This window comes from Blennius ocellaris (assembly GCF_963422515.1).
Source record: "Blennius ocellaris genome assembly, chromosome: 11".
Lineage (NCBI taxonomy): Eukaryota > Metazoa > Chordata > Actinopteri > Blenniiformes > Blenniidae > Blennius > Blennius ocellaris.
In genome coordinates this window covers 2,609,767-2,627,502 of record NC_137660.1, presented here as the reverse complement: position 1 = coordinate 2,627,502, position 17,736 = coordinate 2,609,767, and the positions used below count along the sequence as shown (strand labels likewise).

Here is a 17,736-nt window from a genome sequence, read left to right as displayed (position 1 = left end):
AGATAACTCCAGAGGTCACTCCAGAGGTAACTCCCGAGATAACTCCAGAGATAACTCCAGAGATAGCTCCGCCCCCAGCTGATGACATGTCAGGCCCCGGCCTGGCTCCTCTCTGGTCCAGGAAAGGTGTGGAGCCAGTTTAGCACCAGTTCCTCCTCTGATAGGCTTTGGCAGTGGAAAGACAGAGAACTGGTGCTAAATGTGGCCTCTGGTTGTTTGTGGTGGAAAAACCCCCCAGTGTGCTTCACTCCAGAAACCTGCTCCCGTCCAGCCGATCAGCTCCAGCAGTCCGTCTGCAAGGCTACAAATTTAAACTCACTGTTTGAGGGTGGAACAGAAAAAAAAGGCCGGCCGAAGCAGTGAGCCACTGCCAGCAACACCAGTGCATTTTCAACATGACAGTCATCCTGTGTCGTAGTGTCGTATAAATGCAGCAGTCCAAACATCACAACAACCTGTTTTTCAATGTAACAGTGGGAAACGGCTGCATTTTTCAGTTTCCCCACTTTCAGTCTGTCCCAAACATCCAATAGCTTCTTTTCTTGAGTTCGTAGCAAAATGTCCACTGCTTGTCCTGTATTCCATTCAGTGTTCGAATAACAAGCTTTAGTCCAAAATCTCATACCAAGACACAGGAGATCGGAATGTTCCAGAAAAGGTATTCATAGAACACCTTTGAAAATTAACATTGAAATCTATTTGTTGTTGTTTTTTTGTTTTCTTTCAATCATGCAGCTACTAGCAGTTCTAACAACGACACGTTGTGCTCTGTGTGCAGGATCCGTCCTCAGCTGGCCCGGGAGAAGATCGAGGGATGTCACATCTGTACGTACGTGATGCCCGGAGAGCCTCAGGTCATCCTGGGCAAAGACAAGGCCTTCACCTACGACTACGTGTTCGACATGGATTCCCAGCAGGACGCCATCTACCACACCTGCACCCACAAGCTCATCGAGGGATGCTTCGAGGGGTACAATGCCACCGTCTTCGCTTATGGACAGGCAAGTCTGCCCACACCTCCTAGGAGGGGGGGGGGGGGGGGGGGGGGGGGGGGGAGGGAAGGAGGGAGAGGAGGGAGGGAGGGAGGGAGGGAGGGAGGGAGGGGAGGAGAGGAGGGAGGGAGGGAGGGAGGGAGTCAGGGAGGTGGTCTGTGAGGGAGAGGAGGGAGGGAGGGAGGGAGGGAGAGGAGAGAGGGAGAGGAGGGAGGGAGGGAGAGGAGGGAGGGAGGGAGGAAGGGAGGGAAGGAGGGAGGTGGTCTGTGAGGGAGAGGAGGGAGGGAAGGAAGGAGGGGAGGAGGGAGGTGGTCTGAGAGGGAGAGGAGGGAGGGAGGGAGGGAGAGGAGGGAGGGATGGAGGGAGGGAGAGGAGGGAGGGAGAGAGGAAGGGAGGGAAGGAGGGAGGTGGTCTGTGAGGGAGAGGAGGGAGGGAAGGAGGGAGAGGAGGGAGGGAGGGAGGGAGGGAGGGATGGAGTCAGGGAGGGGGTCTGTGAGGGAGAGGAGGGAGGGAAGGAAGGAGGGAAGGAGGGAGGTGGTCTGTGAGGGAGAGGAGGGAGGGAGGGAGGGAGAGGAGGGAGGGAGGGAGGGAGGGAGGAAGGGAGGGAAGGAGGGAGGTGGTCTGTGAGGGAGAGGAGGGAGGGAAGGAGGGAGAGGAGGGAGGGAGGGAGGGAGAGGAGGGAGGGAGGAAGGAGGGAGAGGAGAGAGAGGAGGGAAGGAGGGAGAGGAGGGAGGGATGGAGGGAGGTGGTCTCTGAGGGAGAGGAGGGAGGGAGGGAGGGATGGAGGGAGGGAGGTGGTCTGTGGGGGATGGAGGGAGGTGGTCTCTGAGGGAGAGGAGGGAGGGAGGGATGGAGGGAGAGGAGGGAGGGAGGGAGGGAGGGATGGAGGGATGGAGGGAGGGAGGTGGTCTGTGAGGGAGAGGAGGGAGGGAGGGATGGAGGGAGAGGAGGGAGGGAGGGATGGAGGGAGGGAGGGAGGGAGGGAGGGATGGAGGGATGGAGGGAGGTGGTCTCTGTCATGTTTAATGTGTGTCTGTAATAACACACACACACACACACACACTAATCTAGATTAAAATTGAAGCACTTGGCTGCTTTGATGGATTTCCAGATAAGCCCGTGAGGATTAAGTCTGTTTTCTCTCGTGTGTAACAGGAGAATTGTCAAACCCTGGTTACTGAAGAGTCTATATAATATTGTACATAATTATTTATCTTATTTTATTATTTTATTTTTTTAGCCTTATCCTATTTTATTTATTTTTATTCTTTGCTCTCTGTGTGCTGCTCCTGTCCTGTTCAAGCTGCTGGAACTCGAATTTCCCTGAGGGAGTCGTCCCGAGGGATTAATGAAGTCCATCTGAATCTCAATCTCAATCTGAATCTGAAATATCTACAATCAGAGGAAAATCACAGTTTTTATTACAAAAAATTCTTCTTTTTCTAAAGATGAGCCAGTTTTATTCAGAATAGATTCTTTTATTCTTTTCTTTTTTCTTTTATTCAGAATAGATTCTTTCTCATCTCAGCCTGTTTTCTATCACTTCCTTGAGACGAGTTGAAGAAATAGACTTTTCTTGTCAACAGCACGTCTCTGTCTCTATTTTTATCTTTAGAACAAAAATTGAAATAATATTTCCTGAGTGGTCTTTTTTTAAACTTTATAACTTGATTGTCTTCTGCTTTGTGAAGTTGAGGTTTAATATATCATGTTTATGCGCACTGTTTGTTTTTCTAAATGAAGCCAGTTGTTCCTCTTCTATGTGAGCAAGATTAATGCTGTGCCACATTTACTTCTCTTTATTTCTCATCATGAACAGCCTCCGTTATTCGTGTCATGTGCTCGATGATTTGAAGCACTCCTCCGTCTTGTGCATGGATTTGTAAGAAATACGTTTTCCTTCTGTGTGTGTCAGACGGGATCAGGGAAAACCTACACCATGGGCACTGGCTTTGACGTCAACATCTCTGAGCAGGAGCTGGGCATCATCCCCCGAGCCGTCCACCACCTCTTCAGGGGCATCGAGGAGCGGCGGCAGGCGGCCCAGGAGCAAGGCAGCCCGCCGCCAGAGTTCAAGATCAACGCACAGTTCCTGGAGGTGCTGAAAAACACACTAGTATTATAATTATAATTATTAGAATTATAATAATTATAATAATTATTATAATTATTATTATAATTATTCTAATTCTTCTTCTTCTTCTTCTTCTTCTTCTTCTTGTTCTTCTTCTTCTTCTTCTTGTTCTTCTTCTTCGTCTTCTTCTTCTTCTTCTTCTTCTTCTTCTTCGTCTTCTTCTTCTTCTTCTTCTTCTTCTTCGTCTTCTTCTTCGTCTTCGTCTTCGTCTTCTTCTTCTTCTTCTTCTTCTTCTTATATTTTGTTGTATTTTTAGAAGAACTTTTAATTGTTGAACAAAGATTATTTTAAGAGATCATAATTTCTGTGGGGTAAGAATTAGTCTTTATTTATAGGGAACTCATTTTCTATTGAGCTGAATTGTAGTTTGACAGAGGAATCTTTAGAACATACTAAAATGAAAAATGATGTTTAAGTAAACTTTAAGTATCATACAAGAATCTCTATAAAAATGTATAAATCAAAATGTCACTTTATATTTATCAGCTTTTTTGCTGAATTGTGCTTCCGTGTTCTCCGCCTGCCTTGTGCAGCTTTATAACGAGGACGTTCTGGACCTGTTTGACTCCACAAGAGACATGAAGCAGAAATCTCATATCAAGATTCATGAAGACGCCAGCGGAGGGATCTACACGGTGGGAGTGACCACGCGGACGGTTTCCTCTGAGGCCGAGGTGAATATCCAGAGTCTCTTTCTCTTTCCTGAGAGGATCGTTCATTATTAACCTGCACTGAGGGGCTCCGTTTGATCTCAGCTTCTTCTTACTGTTTTTTTTTTATTTATTTAACCAGGAAAGTCCCGTTGAGGTTTAAAAGCACTTTTCCCTTGGAAAAGTGCTTTTAAACCTCAACGGCCTAGAGGCAGCAAAAATACACTTAGAATTTCAAATTACAAAACTCAAAACAAAATGAAAGCTGCAAGCAGCGTTGGCTGGGACCTCGGCCCCTGGCCCCTCGGGGTCGGCCCAATCACGGCCTCTGGCCCCTGTAATCCTCCGGTGGTGTTCACCCCCCGCCCCTTACTTTAGTGTTCCCGCTCAAAATTGACCGGTCTGTTTCACTGCTCTTAAATTAGCACAAAAAAAACATTTTTCATCACCAAATTGTTACGCAAACATTCTTTAGCTGTGAACAAAGTCTCAAAGTTGTGTTTAACATGAATTTATAGAATTAGACATAAAATAACTGCAGTGAAAATACAAATCGGCACCGAAAATGTATTACAAAATAAATGTGTGAGTGTGAGATAGTGTGCGTGTGCGCGCGCGTGTGTGTCCATGCACATGAGGGTCATGTGACACTCAGGTCAGAGTGGCCATGCCAACATAAGCGTCACATTTGCAGCATCTCAGGCGTGTTTTGTTGTCTCTGGGGGCTCAGAGCTCACATGCTTCCATTTCCTGCCCAGGTCCTTGTTGAGGGAGATCAGCCAGGGTGGGGAGATCAGCCAGGGGGGGGGAGATCAGCCAGGGGGGGTTGGGGGTTGAGGCTGGGGCTTCACACTCCTACGAGATTGGCAGAGGCTGGTCTGCAAATCGAATCATTCTTGACAGGACGTGAAACTGTTGTCAGGACATAGTTGCTGGAATAAAGACCTGCCAGACTCTGAATCCCACAGACTTTTTGTAGCCTCATAGTTTGAGCAACATCGTCCTGCTAACATCAACAGACTGATGTAGACTTGGAGGTCTTCCAGGTCCATTTGTCTCCAGGTGTCCCCAAACACACACTTCCCCTCCAGGTTTGTCCTCTCCAGTAGAATTCCCTCAATGGACTCTGGTAAAAAGAGTTGGAAGCTGGACTTGATGTCATCCACATGAAATGTTGTATACCATGTTGGCCTGGCGTCATCTTGATGATGTTTTCCACTCTCGCTCTACTTCCTCTGTCCTGGGGGCATGAAGACCAGAGCAAGTGTCCTCTGGGACTGGAATGTCTCCTCAGGTATGTCCTTCAGGTGTCTCTCCCTCTCCCTCTGCTGACTGGTCAGTCTCCTCAAAGTCTGGATCAAAATCTGTGTTGTCTTCCACTTCTGAGACACCCTCCTCTATCTCTGGTTCAGTTTCAGTGTCCTCTTCATCATGTCCAAAAAGCTGGACCAGAACGTCTTCGACAGAGAACCGCTTGGTCTGTCGCCTCGTCATTGTGCTCAGAGGAAAAGGAGTGCAAAGCAAACATCAAGCTGTATATATGAGGTCTATGTAAAGATGATACATAAGCCCCGTTTCCACTGCACAAAATTGTGGGGATGGAACGGAGCCTTACGGAGCGGTACGGCAAAGCGTAACCAGAGTCAAATCCGGTACCCGTTTCCACTGCAGAAAAGAGCTTAAAAGTGGGCGGGGCTTAAGAGCTCCGCAGATATGTGACGTCGCAACACTCATCTCAGCTTGGCTGCAGATTTAGATCTTATGAATCCTCTGTTGTTGTTTACATCCTCCACTTTGCACTTGTTGTTTAGTTAACTGTTATTTTTTGCAGCGGCAGAGCTGCAGCTGCAACTTCCATGTTTGTTCTGAGAGAGCGAACGCTCCGGCGACTGGCCCCGCACCCGAGGGCCCCGGCTGGCTGCGCTGCTCCGGGACACGGGAGCCTTTAGCTTTATCCTCAAACGCAGGCGCAGCCACTCCGGCGCTGATCACGCTCCTGCACCCACGGCGCATGGCGCACCCATGATGCTATGCTGCAAACAGAAAGCTCCACGACCAACACTAAAGTTGAGCAGCAAAAAAAAAAAAAAAGGAAAAAAACTAACAAACCTCCAGGCCCCATATTAAAATATTGAGGGTGTGTAGTAAATCACTGACCAATCAGCAGATGGCTCCTCAAACACCGTTTCCATGGTCCTGGTGCCCTGATGGAAGGGTAGTGGAAAAACGACCGCCTTTGGAGCGGTTGTTTCTGCATTCCTGCAGTGGAAAAGCGAACCGTAACGGACTATACCGGTCTATCCCCGCACCTTTTGTGCTTTGGAAACGGGGCTATTGATTAGCCTGGAAGGTGTGGTTCAGGTGGGGGATGGTTACAAAGTGTGAGAAAGAGATGGTTCACATAACAGACACCTGTCAAGTCTATGTGATGATATGATCCATTGTATCACCAGGAATCATGAGGGAGGATCACTATGGATGAATATAGCAGGAGGATCACTATGGATGAATATAGTAGGAGGATCACTATGGATGAATACAGTAGGAGGATCACTATGGATGAATACAGTAGGAGGATCACTATGGATGAATATAGCAGGAGGATGACTATGGCTGAATATAGCAGGAGGATCACTATGGATGAATATAGCAGGACGATCACTATGGATGAATATAGTAGGAGGATGACTATGGATGAATATAGTAGGAGGATCACTATGGATGAATATAGTAGGAGGATGACTATGGATGAATATAGTAGGAGGATCACTATGGATGAATATAGTAGGAGGATCACTATGGATGAATATAGCAGGAGGATCACTATGGATGAATATAGTAGGAGGATCACTATGGATGAATACAGTAGGAGGATCACTATGGATGAATATAGCAGGAGGATCACTATGGATGAATATAGCAGGAGGATCACTATGGATGAATATAGTAGGAGGATCACTATGGATGAATACAGTAGGAGGATCACTATGGATGAATACAGTAGGAGGATCACTATGGATGAATATAGCAGGAGGATGACTATGGATGAATATAGTAGGAGGATGACTATGGATGAATATAGTAGGAGGATGACTATGGATGAATATAGCAGGAGGATCACTATGGATGAATATAGCAGGACGATCACTATGGATGAATATAGTAGGAGGATGACTATAGATGAATATAGTAGGAGGATCACTATGGATGAATATAGTAGGAAGATCACTATGGATGAATATAGCAGGAGGATCACTATGGATGAATATAGTAGGAGGATGACTATGGATGAATACAGTTGGAGGATCACTATGGATGAATATAGTAGGAGGATCACTATGGATGAATCTAGTAGGAGGATGACTATGGATGAATATAGTAGGAGGATCACTATGGATGAATACAGTTGGAGGATGACTATGGATGAATATAGTAGGAGGATCACTATGGATGAATATAGCAGGAGGATCACTATGGATGAATATAGTAGGAGGATGACTATGGATGAATATAGTAGGAGGATCACTATGGATGAATACAGTTGGAGGATCACTATGGATGAATACAGTTGGAGGATCACTATGGATGAATACAGTTGGAGGATGACTATGGATGAATACAGTAGGAGGATCACTATGGATGAATATAGTAGGAGGATGACTATGGATGAATATAGTAGGAGGATCACTATGGATGAATACAGTTGGAGGATCACTATGGATGAATATAGTAGGAGGATGACTATGGATGAATATAGTAGGAGGATCACTATAGATGAATATAGTAGGAGGATCACTATAGATGAATACAGTTGGAGGATGACTATGGATGAATATAGTAGGAGGATCACTATAGATGAATATAGTAGGAGGATCACTATGGATGAATATAGTAGGAGGATCACTATGGATGAATATAGCAGGAGGATCACTATGGATGAATATAGTAGGAGGATCACTATGGATGAATACAGTAGGAGGATCACTATGGATGAATATAGCAGGAGGATCACTATGGATGAATATAGCAGGAGGATCACTATGGATGAATATAGTAGGAGGATCACTATGGATGAATACAGTAGGAGGATCACTATGGATGAATACAGTAGGAGGATCACTATGGATGAATATAGCAGGAGGATGACTATGGATGAATATAGTAGGAGGATGACTATGGATGAATATAGTAGGAGGATGACTATGGATGAATATAGCAGGAGGATCACTATGGATGAATATAGCAGGACGATCACTATGGATGAATATAGTAGGAGGATGACTATAGATGAATATAGTAGGAGGATCACTATGGATGAATATAGTAGGAAGATCACTATGGATGAATATAGCAGGAGGATCACTATGGATGAATATAGTAGGAGGATGACTATGGATGAATACAGTTGGAGGATCACTATGGATGAATATAGTAGGAGGATCACTATGGATGAATCTAGTAGGAGGATGACTATGGATGAATATAGTAGGAGGATCACTATGGATGAATACAGTTGGAGGATGACTATGGATGAATATAGTAGGAGGATCACTATGGATGAATATAGCAGGAGGATCACTATGGATGAATATAGTAGGAGGATGACTATGGATGAATATAGTAGGAGGATCACTATGGATGAATACAGTTGGAGGATCACTATGGATGAATACAGTTGGAGGATCACTATGGATGAATACAGTTGGAGGATGACTATGGATGAATACAGTTGGAGGATCACTATGGATGAATATAGTAGGAGGATGACTATGGATGAATATAGTAGGAGGATCACTATGGATGAATATAGTAGGAGGATGACTATGGATGAATATAGTAGGAGGATCACTATGGATGAATACAGTTGGAGGATCACTATGGATGAATATAGTAGGAGGATGACTATGGATGAATATAGTAGGAGGATGACTATAGATGAATATAGTAGGAGGATGACTATGGATGAATATAGTAGGAGGATGACTATGGATGAATATAGTAGGAGGATCACTATGGATGAATATAGTAGGAGGATCACTATAGATGAATATAGTAGGAGGATCACTATGGATGAATATAGTAGGAGGATCACTATGGATGGATAGAGTAGGGGGATGACTATGGATGGATAGAGTAGGGGGATGACTATGGATGGATAGAGTAGGGCTGCCCATTCATTTCCTATGGCGGTCACTTTTGACCGGGACACTACAGGTGGAACAAGGTTGATTAAAACACTCAAAATTCACTGAAAGAGGTGATCATCACTTTTATATGTTCAGTGCATCGTGTGGAGGAAATCATAAGGCCTTGAGGCAATCAGAACTAAAACACAATATTTATGAGCGTTTTAGTTGTAAATCGGTCAGATTTGACCGGAACACGATAGGAGGGTTAAATGTTGCCTTAAAATCACACAGGTTACTCCCCCGGCGCCCCTGAGCTGAAATCTGGGCTTATCTTACATGCTAATCTGCTAAGCTAACTAGCCGAGCATTAGCATTTGGGGATTTTAGTGTTCCTGCAAGTAGCAACGACACAACGATCGCTTGAATGGTTGCAGAACACAACCAATGATGACAATTTATGAGGGACATTTCTTCTGACTGAACCAATCAAAGTAGACTCATCAGTACTGGGGACAGTTCAATCTGGCCTCGGAGGCGGGTCGACCGACTGGCTGAGATGAATGGAGCCACAGAAAGTGACGGTGATCAACTGTGTTCAACTCTCCAGATGTTGCAGTGCCTGAAGGTGGGAGCTCTGTCACGCACCACCGCCAGCACCCAGATGAATGTGCAGAGCTCTCGCTCCCACGCCATCTTCACCATCCACCTGTGCCAAGTCCGCGTCTGTGCCTCCGACAATGTGAGTGGTGATGGGACTGGGTTGTGTTTGGGGTTTCACACAGTTTAAAGTGATCACTGCAGAGGTCGGTGGAACTGACGACTCAACGACTGGCGAAAGGAAGAAAAGAACTGTTTCTTAAATACGTTTAATAACTGGTAGAAAATGAGAAAACGGGCCTGAGTCAAGTCACGCTGTCAGTCTGTGATAAAAAGCATCCACACGTTCAGCTCTGTCTTCACTGTTCTAAACCCTCAGCAGGGAGACGACACTGACAACAGAGTCTCCAATGGAAACTCCCAGATGGACGAGTACGAGACGCTCACGGCAAAGTTTCACTTTGTGGATCTGGCCGGCTCTGAGAGGCTGAAGAGGACAGGAGCAACGGGCGATCGAGCCAAAGAGGGGATCTCCATCAACTGTGGACTGGTGAGAAGGAACGCCTTTAGGACATGCTTCCACTTTCCATATTTGCCAGCAGACTGATGACACACGGTGCTTCTTGGACTGTGTGTGTCAGTGGACATCAAGCAGTCAGGCTGGGGCCTCGTCACACCTCAGTCCTGACTGGGAGCTGTGGAGCCCCTCAGTGTCCTCAGTCCCCTGCTGGACACCCTGCACACCCACCACTGCACACAATTCACAACAGACATTTGCAGAGGACAGACTGAGGTGGGCTGAACCAGCCTCGGGCTCAACCGTTTGGGAAATTCCTCTATTTGCCATTTTCTTTCCCTCAATATTGCCATTTAATATGCAATTATTATTTCAAGGTCCTCCTCTCATGTATTTCTCAACAAGCAAAAGCCATAAATCAATCTGTATTATAATAAACAATATCAGATTTATTATACATACACTGTTCTTTCTTATAGGCGAGGCTTATGTTAAGATAAAGTCAAATGAAGCATGTATTCATATGAAAGTTTATTTATCTTCTACTTCAATTACACTTGTAAACATACTAAATACTGTAAGTTGTAGTCTTGTTCACCACAAACATCTTCACAAAATCCTGCCAAACAAGTGTGATGTAAACTTTAGTATATAAGTCAGTGATAAGTCACAAGCTAAAGTGCAGATTTCAACAATCTGTGGCTTTACCACTTCATCATAGCCAACTTTCATGTTTCATGAAACGTGATGTGTAAATATGTGGACTGCACTTCTGGAACACTGTCTGAACTGAACTAGACAGTCTATAAATAAATAAAGTATACATATATAAAACATAAAGCTTAGTGATCTTCAGTCAGTAACATCACACAAACTAAAGTGCAGGAAAAGTCCGAACAAGTTTCTGCTTTAACCAACTGGACATTTTGTAGGTAAACAAACAGCCTTTAAAATATTGATTTCATATTTGTTCACACTTTAAAAAATGTAGGCACAGTGCCTGGTGCCACTGATTAAACAAACAGAGAACATCTTTCCTTTCTCTTTGTCTTTCCGTCATCTTGTCTGTTTAACAAACTTCTAGACTTCTTAAAGTCCTCCTCACTACTTCTAGTGGTTTCCACCTGAAGGAGCTCTGAGGCCTCAGGATGCTTTGTGAATTACTTTGATCTATATATATCTATGTATGTATGTATGTATTGGCTCCCTTGTATATATACTTACAGATTTTATCTTTTATATTTACAGCTTTTTCTTTTTGTCTTACTCTATTTCTACTCTGTACCTCAAGAGTTGTCTTTTGATTTCATTGTGCAATGACACATTATTCTATTCTATTCTATTCTATTCTCAATGTTCTAATCAACATTTTCTTTAGTCTTTGTAACTTTAATGATTGTTATTGAAGCAGTTCATCGTGTTCCTTTTCTTCACCTCATGGATTTAGTGCCATCTAGTGGCTGAACTCTGTACAGATCTGATGTGTGATATTTCTCTTTCTAAGCTCCAACTGCAGAAACTGAACTTTACCAACATCAGCAGCTCGGGGCTTCATCAGATACACAATATGAAATTAATAGATTAATACGACTTCAGCTGTTGTGTACTTGTTCTCTTTCCGTTCAGTAGTTATGAGGACTCAATTCATTATTTCACATGCAGTTGATAAATGTAGTGCTGAAATCACTGGAACCTCAGGAAGAATAGTTTGAACCAGTGTGGAAACTCATGGGCTCCTTAAACAAAACACAAGAAGTGACACCTGGTATTGAGTCCTAGTCGGGGTTTGTTCAACTCCACTTCTCTCCACTAAAGCTGCTTTTTTGCTGTTTGTGTTGCTCAGCTTGCTTTGGGGAATGTAATCAGTGCTCTGGGTGACCGGAGCAAGCGGGCGTCTCATGTGCCTTATCGAGACTCCAAACTCTCCCGACTTCTGCAGGACTCGCTGGGAGGAAACAGGTCGGTGGATTGCAACTCCATTAGCTGCTTTGGATTCAACACATTCAGGCTGCTGTCAGGAAACATTGAGCAACTTGTCATTCATGTACTTTTGCAAACGTTCCAGAGTGAGCAACATTTCCATCACATGCAGTAACATGTTGAGCAGACGAGGGTCAGAAACAGACAAAGAGTCAATGTGGAGCTCTTGTAGCACCTCGGGAGCCTCTGTCCACATTATGTCATACTAGATTGGACTTCTTCTTCTTCTCCCACTCTTATTGTGGAGCTCAACCTCAACTTCAATCATCTTCATTAAACAACTACCAACTATGGACAATAAAAAACTGGAGTCCAGCTTTAATTTTTTTGTCTTTTGATAAGAAAAATTGTCTGAAAGATGAAGAAAATGCAGCTGTCTGTGATGTTTACGGACATTTGAGACCTGAAGACATCAGCTGGTGCAAACTGAATACTCCAGGTATTCTGAATCCAGAGCTGTCCTCCTTAAGGTGGTACAAAGTAAAATTAAGAGAAAACAAGATAGGATTTTTGGACGTGCAAATTCAGGAATCTTTGCAATGAATTACATAACCTTTGCACAAAACTCTATTATTTCAAGGTTCTCTGTTATCACTCTACCAATGTGTCTTTTCAGAGAACTCTAGTGAGGGAGACTCTCTGGTTCTGAGTTTCCTCTTTCTCCTTGTCTCAGCCAAACCGTGATGATCGCCTGCATCAGTCCATCAGATCGCGACTTCATGGAAACACTGAACACACTGAAGTATGCCAACCGGGCGCGGAACATCAAGAACAAGGTGATGGTGAACCAGGACAAGGCCAGCCAGCAGATCAGCGCGCTGAGGACGGAGATCGCTCGTCTCCAGATGGAGCTGATGGAGTACAAGACGGTGAGCAGAGTGGGAGGAGTGGTGTGGTGGAGCTCCTCTGGGCGGTCTGGGAGCTCCATGAGGAACCATGTCCTGTCTGGGAGCTCCATGAGGAACCATGTCCTGTCTGGGAGCTCCATGAGGAACCATGTCCTGTCTGGGAGCTCCATGAGGAACCATGTCCTGTCTGGGAGCTCCATGAGGAACCATGTCCTGTCTGGGAGCTCCATGAGGAACCATGTCCTGTCCTGCAGGGCAAGCGGCTGGCGGGCGAGGACGGCGTGGAGAGCTTCAGCGACATGTTCCATGAGAACTCCATGCTGCAGACAGAGAACAGCAACCTGAGGGTGAGGGTGAAGGCCATGCAGGAGACCATCGATGCCCAGCGGGCCAGGCTCACCCAGCTGATCAGTGACCAGGCCAGGCAGGACCTGGTCCGGACAGGTGAGAGGGTTCAACCTGAGCCGGTTCATACTGAGACCCTGTTTACACCACGACGTTTCAGGGGACAACGTCTTGTCTGTTAAAGACAGGGACAATCTACCACAGCGCTGTTGCACACGCTCAGTAATGGCGCTCCATAGCCAACAGCGATGGCTATGGAGCCATTGTTTCGTATAAACAAGGCCTGTGAGTCCTTTAGACCAGTGTTTTTCAACCGCGGTGCCGCGGCACACTGGTGTTTCCGCGAGATCTAGTCAGGTGAACCGTGGGAAATTATACAATTTCACATTTTTTTCTAAAAAACATTTGCTCTCACAGCCGCTGTCAGCTGTGAGAGCAGTGTGTTGCAGAGTAATCATGTATAAATACTCTTCACCACTAGAGGGCAGCACAGAACTTTGCCGGTGAAATGTAAAGTGACAGACGTCAGTGTGGTTCATCTCCACCTCCTGCTACCATCTTGTATCAAAGTACTGTGTCAGTGACAGTGATGGAGAAGTTTTTGAAAAGGAAGAATGTGAACCAGGATCTCAGCTCTTCATCCATCAGGTCCAGGTTTCACACTGAGGGAGGCACTATTAAAAAAAGTCCTTGCTTTCTGGATTTACTTGATTCCTGTTGATAAAACTTTGATGAGAAAGACTTTATGTTGTTAATAGAGGCTACAGAGGTTCACATTTTAACATTTACGGGTGGTGGTGGAGTGACTCCAGATTTTTCCAAACAAAAAAGTGTGTCTTGGCTCAAAAAGGTTGAAAAACACTGATTTAGAAGACGCCGTTCCAAGTGACAGTGGCTCGCTGGTTTCAGAAGACTTCTGCTGTTACACAGCACACGGAAAACTGTAGTCAACATGCCAGGCCACCAGATGGCGCTGTTGTTTTTTTTGTAATGAAACCTCACAGCTATCGATTATTTTAGTAATAAAGTAGTTTAGTAATGGAGTATTCTGGCGATTTAGCAGTAGCAGTTCTTAGCAGTGATAAATGACAGAAAATACAAAAAGTCAGTTAAATGAACAACAATTCAATCCCTTTTATAAACATTGGTATTGGCTACTATATTAGTTTTTTGTTGTTTTTTTGCTCGTTTATTCTTTGACGTGTAAAAATCCCACTTTGATGACCTCAGAGGAAAAAGCTCTGACCCTCATGATGACCTCTGGTGACCTCTCAGGTGTCCTGCACTATTTGATCAGCTGGTGCTGTTGCAGCTCCATCCACTGTAATGAGATTACTGAAAATGTGAAGTAACGGAGTAAAGTACAGGATTTGTATGGAGAGGGTTCCTCAACATGCTGCTTTTGTTTCTGGATGCCTGTGTTTTGAGGGTCACATTGAATCTTAACCCTCTGATGTGTTTCGCAGGTGAAGGAGGCACTGAGGAAATAGGAAACATGATTCAGAGTTACATCAGCGAGATCGAAGACCTTCGGTAAATATCTCTTTCATATCAGCTTTCCTTTTTTTTTTAAATTCTACTCAACACGGAATATCAAATTACAACAATTTGTTTATTTAGATAGTTGGTATATAATATATTCTTTTAATTTATTTGAGATGTTAATTTGCTTTTGAATGGAAAGGCTGAAACGTTTTCTATATTTAATCTCTTCTTTTCTAAGATGTACACAGACACACATTAGATTAGAATAAATACCACATTTGTAATCTGACTTCTCTGTTATTCAGATTTTACATTTTTCAGACCAGTTTTAGCTTTTTCATCTCATACATGAACTCTCATAAGTTAGGTTCAAATCATAACACTGCAATCACGTGATAAAACTAAACTGAAAACCTCTCATGAGGTGAACAAGAAGAAACTAGTACACTGCAAAAAGTCAAACCTAGGCAAGATATAATTTTTAGATTAAGTGAAAAATGACTTGTTTTTGACTAAGTCATTTTTGCTTAAAACAAAATTGTCGGCTAAGATTATTATTCTACTTTTAATATGATTATTACTTTATTTTCTTATTAGCTAGAATGGTTGAGTATTAAAAACTAGGTATAAGTACTGTTAGGCTTAAAACAAGCATTTTTCTCATTTTAAGATGACTGAGCCCAATCCTCTTATTGTAAGATTTGAAAAAAAGAACGCTTGAAAATAATACTTGTTTTGAGTCCAAAAATGCTGTTTTCAAGATCACGCTGGGTCATATGGGGCCAGAAGTATTTTCTTATGTTTGAAAATCTTGTCAAGTAAAATTTTCTTCAAAAGGTGATGCAGAGCAACAGTAGCTCATAAATACTGTGTGGAAAAACTGCTCTCTATCAAGAGATATCATTATATTGAGCAAAATTCAAGTCCACTTGTGTCTCGGCCATCTAGAGTGGTGCTAATTTTTCATTTTTGGGGAAATTGAATCCCTCCCCCCCTTTGAAACATCATAGTTTAAGTGTTCTGTGTTGTGTATAATGTCAGAGTTTATATCAGGATGGTGATGAATTGTGCTGCTTCCTGGAGCTGGACACGTGTTTGAAGTTGAGCTGTGTGTTTCCCTCACAGAGCCAAGCTGCTGGAGAGCGAGGCCGTTAATGAGAACCTGAGGAAGAACCTGTCCAGAGCCTCCAGCCGTCAGTCCTTCTTCTCCTCCTCGATGCTGGCCCCTGAGAAGGAGACGTCCGACATCCTGGAGCTCGCAAAGAAGGACCTCGAGAAGCTGAAGAAGCGTGAGAAGAAGAAGAAAAAAAGGTAAGCAGCTCAGAGTGATGTCCTTTTAAATGTCTTATCTCCATGCTCTACTTTAACCAGGAGGCCAATTCACTTTCAATACATTTGAAATAGTTTCCACTTTGTGACTGCTGGATTCTGCCTGTCTGAGTGTTTACACTACTGAGCTGAGTCCACACACACACACACACACACACACACACACACACACTTTAGTTCATTCACATAAAACAGCGACACCCATTTATTGTAAAGTAGTTTAGACTGATCCAGTTTAATATAGTTTTATTACTGTCCAAGCACTGCAATTGTCAAAGGTTCCTATTGAAACCGTAGGGATTATTAGGGACCGAGCACGAAAGGCAAGTACCCTATTGTATTCCATATGTTAGGGACCTGAGGCGGCAGCTTTTAGCCCAAATTTGAGCCACTAAACACTCAAAAACTCACCAAATTTGGCACGTGCATCAAGACTGGCGAAAAAATTAAAGCAAATGTACAATTTAACTCCCAGAGTACCAGAATGTGCTCTCTGGTGCCACTTAGAAACACTAAACGGCCACCGAAAAACACTCAAATGTCCACCACGGCCCGTAGGAATGTCGTACAGAGATCAAACTAAAACACAATTGTTCGTCTCATCAAGACCTAAAAATCACATGGCAAGACCGCTGACCTAAATTTAACAGGAAGTCTGCAATTTCCTTTCAAGGAATGATTATTTTATCAAAATATTTGCCCGAAAACTTTGGATTCTGAGGAGTTGTTTCAAAAATATATGGATAAAGTCCATCCGCTCACACACTGGTGTCATAAATAACTGCAGGTGTGTCCATCAGTGTCTCATCATTCACACCCAGGATTATGTAATACCATGAAAATGCTTATTGTTGAGCTTATCTGCTATCATGTGCTACATAAACAAGCTAAAATGCTAACATGTGGTTGGTAGACTAGCCAGTTTGCTGATATGCGGTTTGAGGACTAGCTAACATGCAGTTTATGGACTAGCTAGCAGGTTAGTTTATGGTTTGTGGACTAGATAACTTGCTAATATGCACTGTGACATAATGCTCATGCTTTTAATGCTTTTAAATGCTTTTTACTATTAATGCTAGGTGGGTTAGCTTAGCGGATTAGCATGTGAGATAAGACCAGCCTCCAGGTCAGGGACACGTGGGGAGGATCATAGGTACTGGCCTAGCATGCTTATTAGCATGCTAACAAAGTGTGTTCAATTGACCTGATATTAGGGGGGTGGCCTAAAGACGGGGCTCAGGTTACAGCTCACTAGCTAATTAGCCAGGTCCCGCCCACTTTTGATCCCACCCGAGGGTGAGGGTTAGAGCACCAACCCCAGCTTTCTTTATCTAAACACCGCCTCCACCATCCACGCCTGCTGTATGAAACCAGAACAATTAGGGTTGGGGTTCGGTGGTGGCCTATATGCCATGAGCTAGATTAGTGATTGGTTGGCTTTCTAAATAAAAGCCCCCCCAGTTTTTTCAAAATAAAATTCCTCTTTTGTTAAAACCATCAAAATGTATATTTGATCAATATTTAAAGGGGACAAAGGCCATGATTGGCCAGAGGTCATGATTGTGTCGACTACGACGGGCCAGAGTCCAGAGTGTGAGCTTCCGATCAAGGCTGATTGTTTATAGTATGTATGTAATGGCCGCCACTACTAACCGTCCATCTTTGTTCATCAAAACATAGCAAATTATTGTCTGGTGTACACAACTCTCAACTACCTGGCGATTGTGCAT

General features: G+C 43.9%; 1 protein-coding gene across 3 annotated transcripts in view; it reads left to right on the top strand.

Moving 5' to 3' along the window:
- Positions 1-815: 815 nt before the first annotated feature.
- kif21a (kinesin family member 21A) overlaps positions 816-17,736 on the top strand; it is a 56,147-nt gene continuing 39,226 nt past the window's right edge. For 2 of the 3 annotated variants that reach the window (XM_080505203.1, XM_080505201.1), the window contains exons 1-10: positions 816-1,001; positions 2,908-3,090; positions 3,660-3,800; positions 9,513-9,644; positions 9,882-10,052; positions 11,863-11,978; positions 12,673-12,868; positions 13,102-13,291; positions 14,659-14,725; positions 15,803-15,988. In XM_080505203.1, coding sequence (XP_080361329.1) covers positions 837-1,001; positions 2,908-3,090; positions 3,660-3,800; positions 9,513-9,644; positions 9,882-10,052; positions 11,863-11,978; positions 12,673-12,868; positions 13,102-13,291; positions 14,659-14,725; positions 15,803-15,988 — 1,547 coding nt within the window. In that variant the 5' untranslated portion in view covers positions 816-836. The remainder of the gene's footprint in view (positions 1,002-2,907; positions 3,091-3,659; positions 3,801-9,512; positions 9,645-9,881; positions 10,053-11,862; positions 11,979-12,672; positions 12,869-13,101; positions 13,292-14,658; positions 14,726-15,802; positions 15,989-17,736) is intronic. The other variant, XM_080505202.1, reaches the window with a different exon arrangement.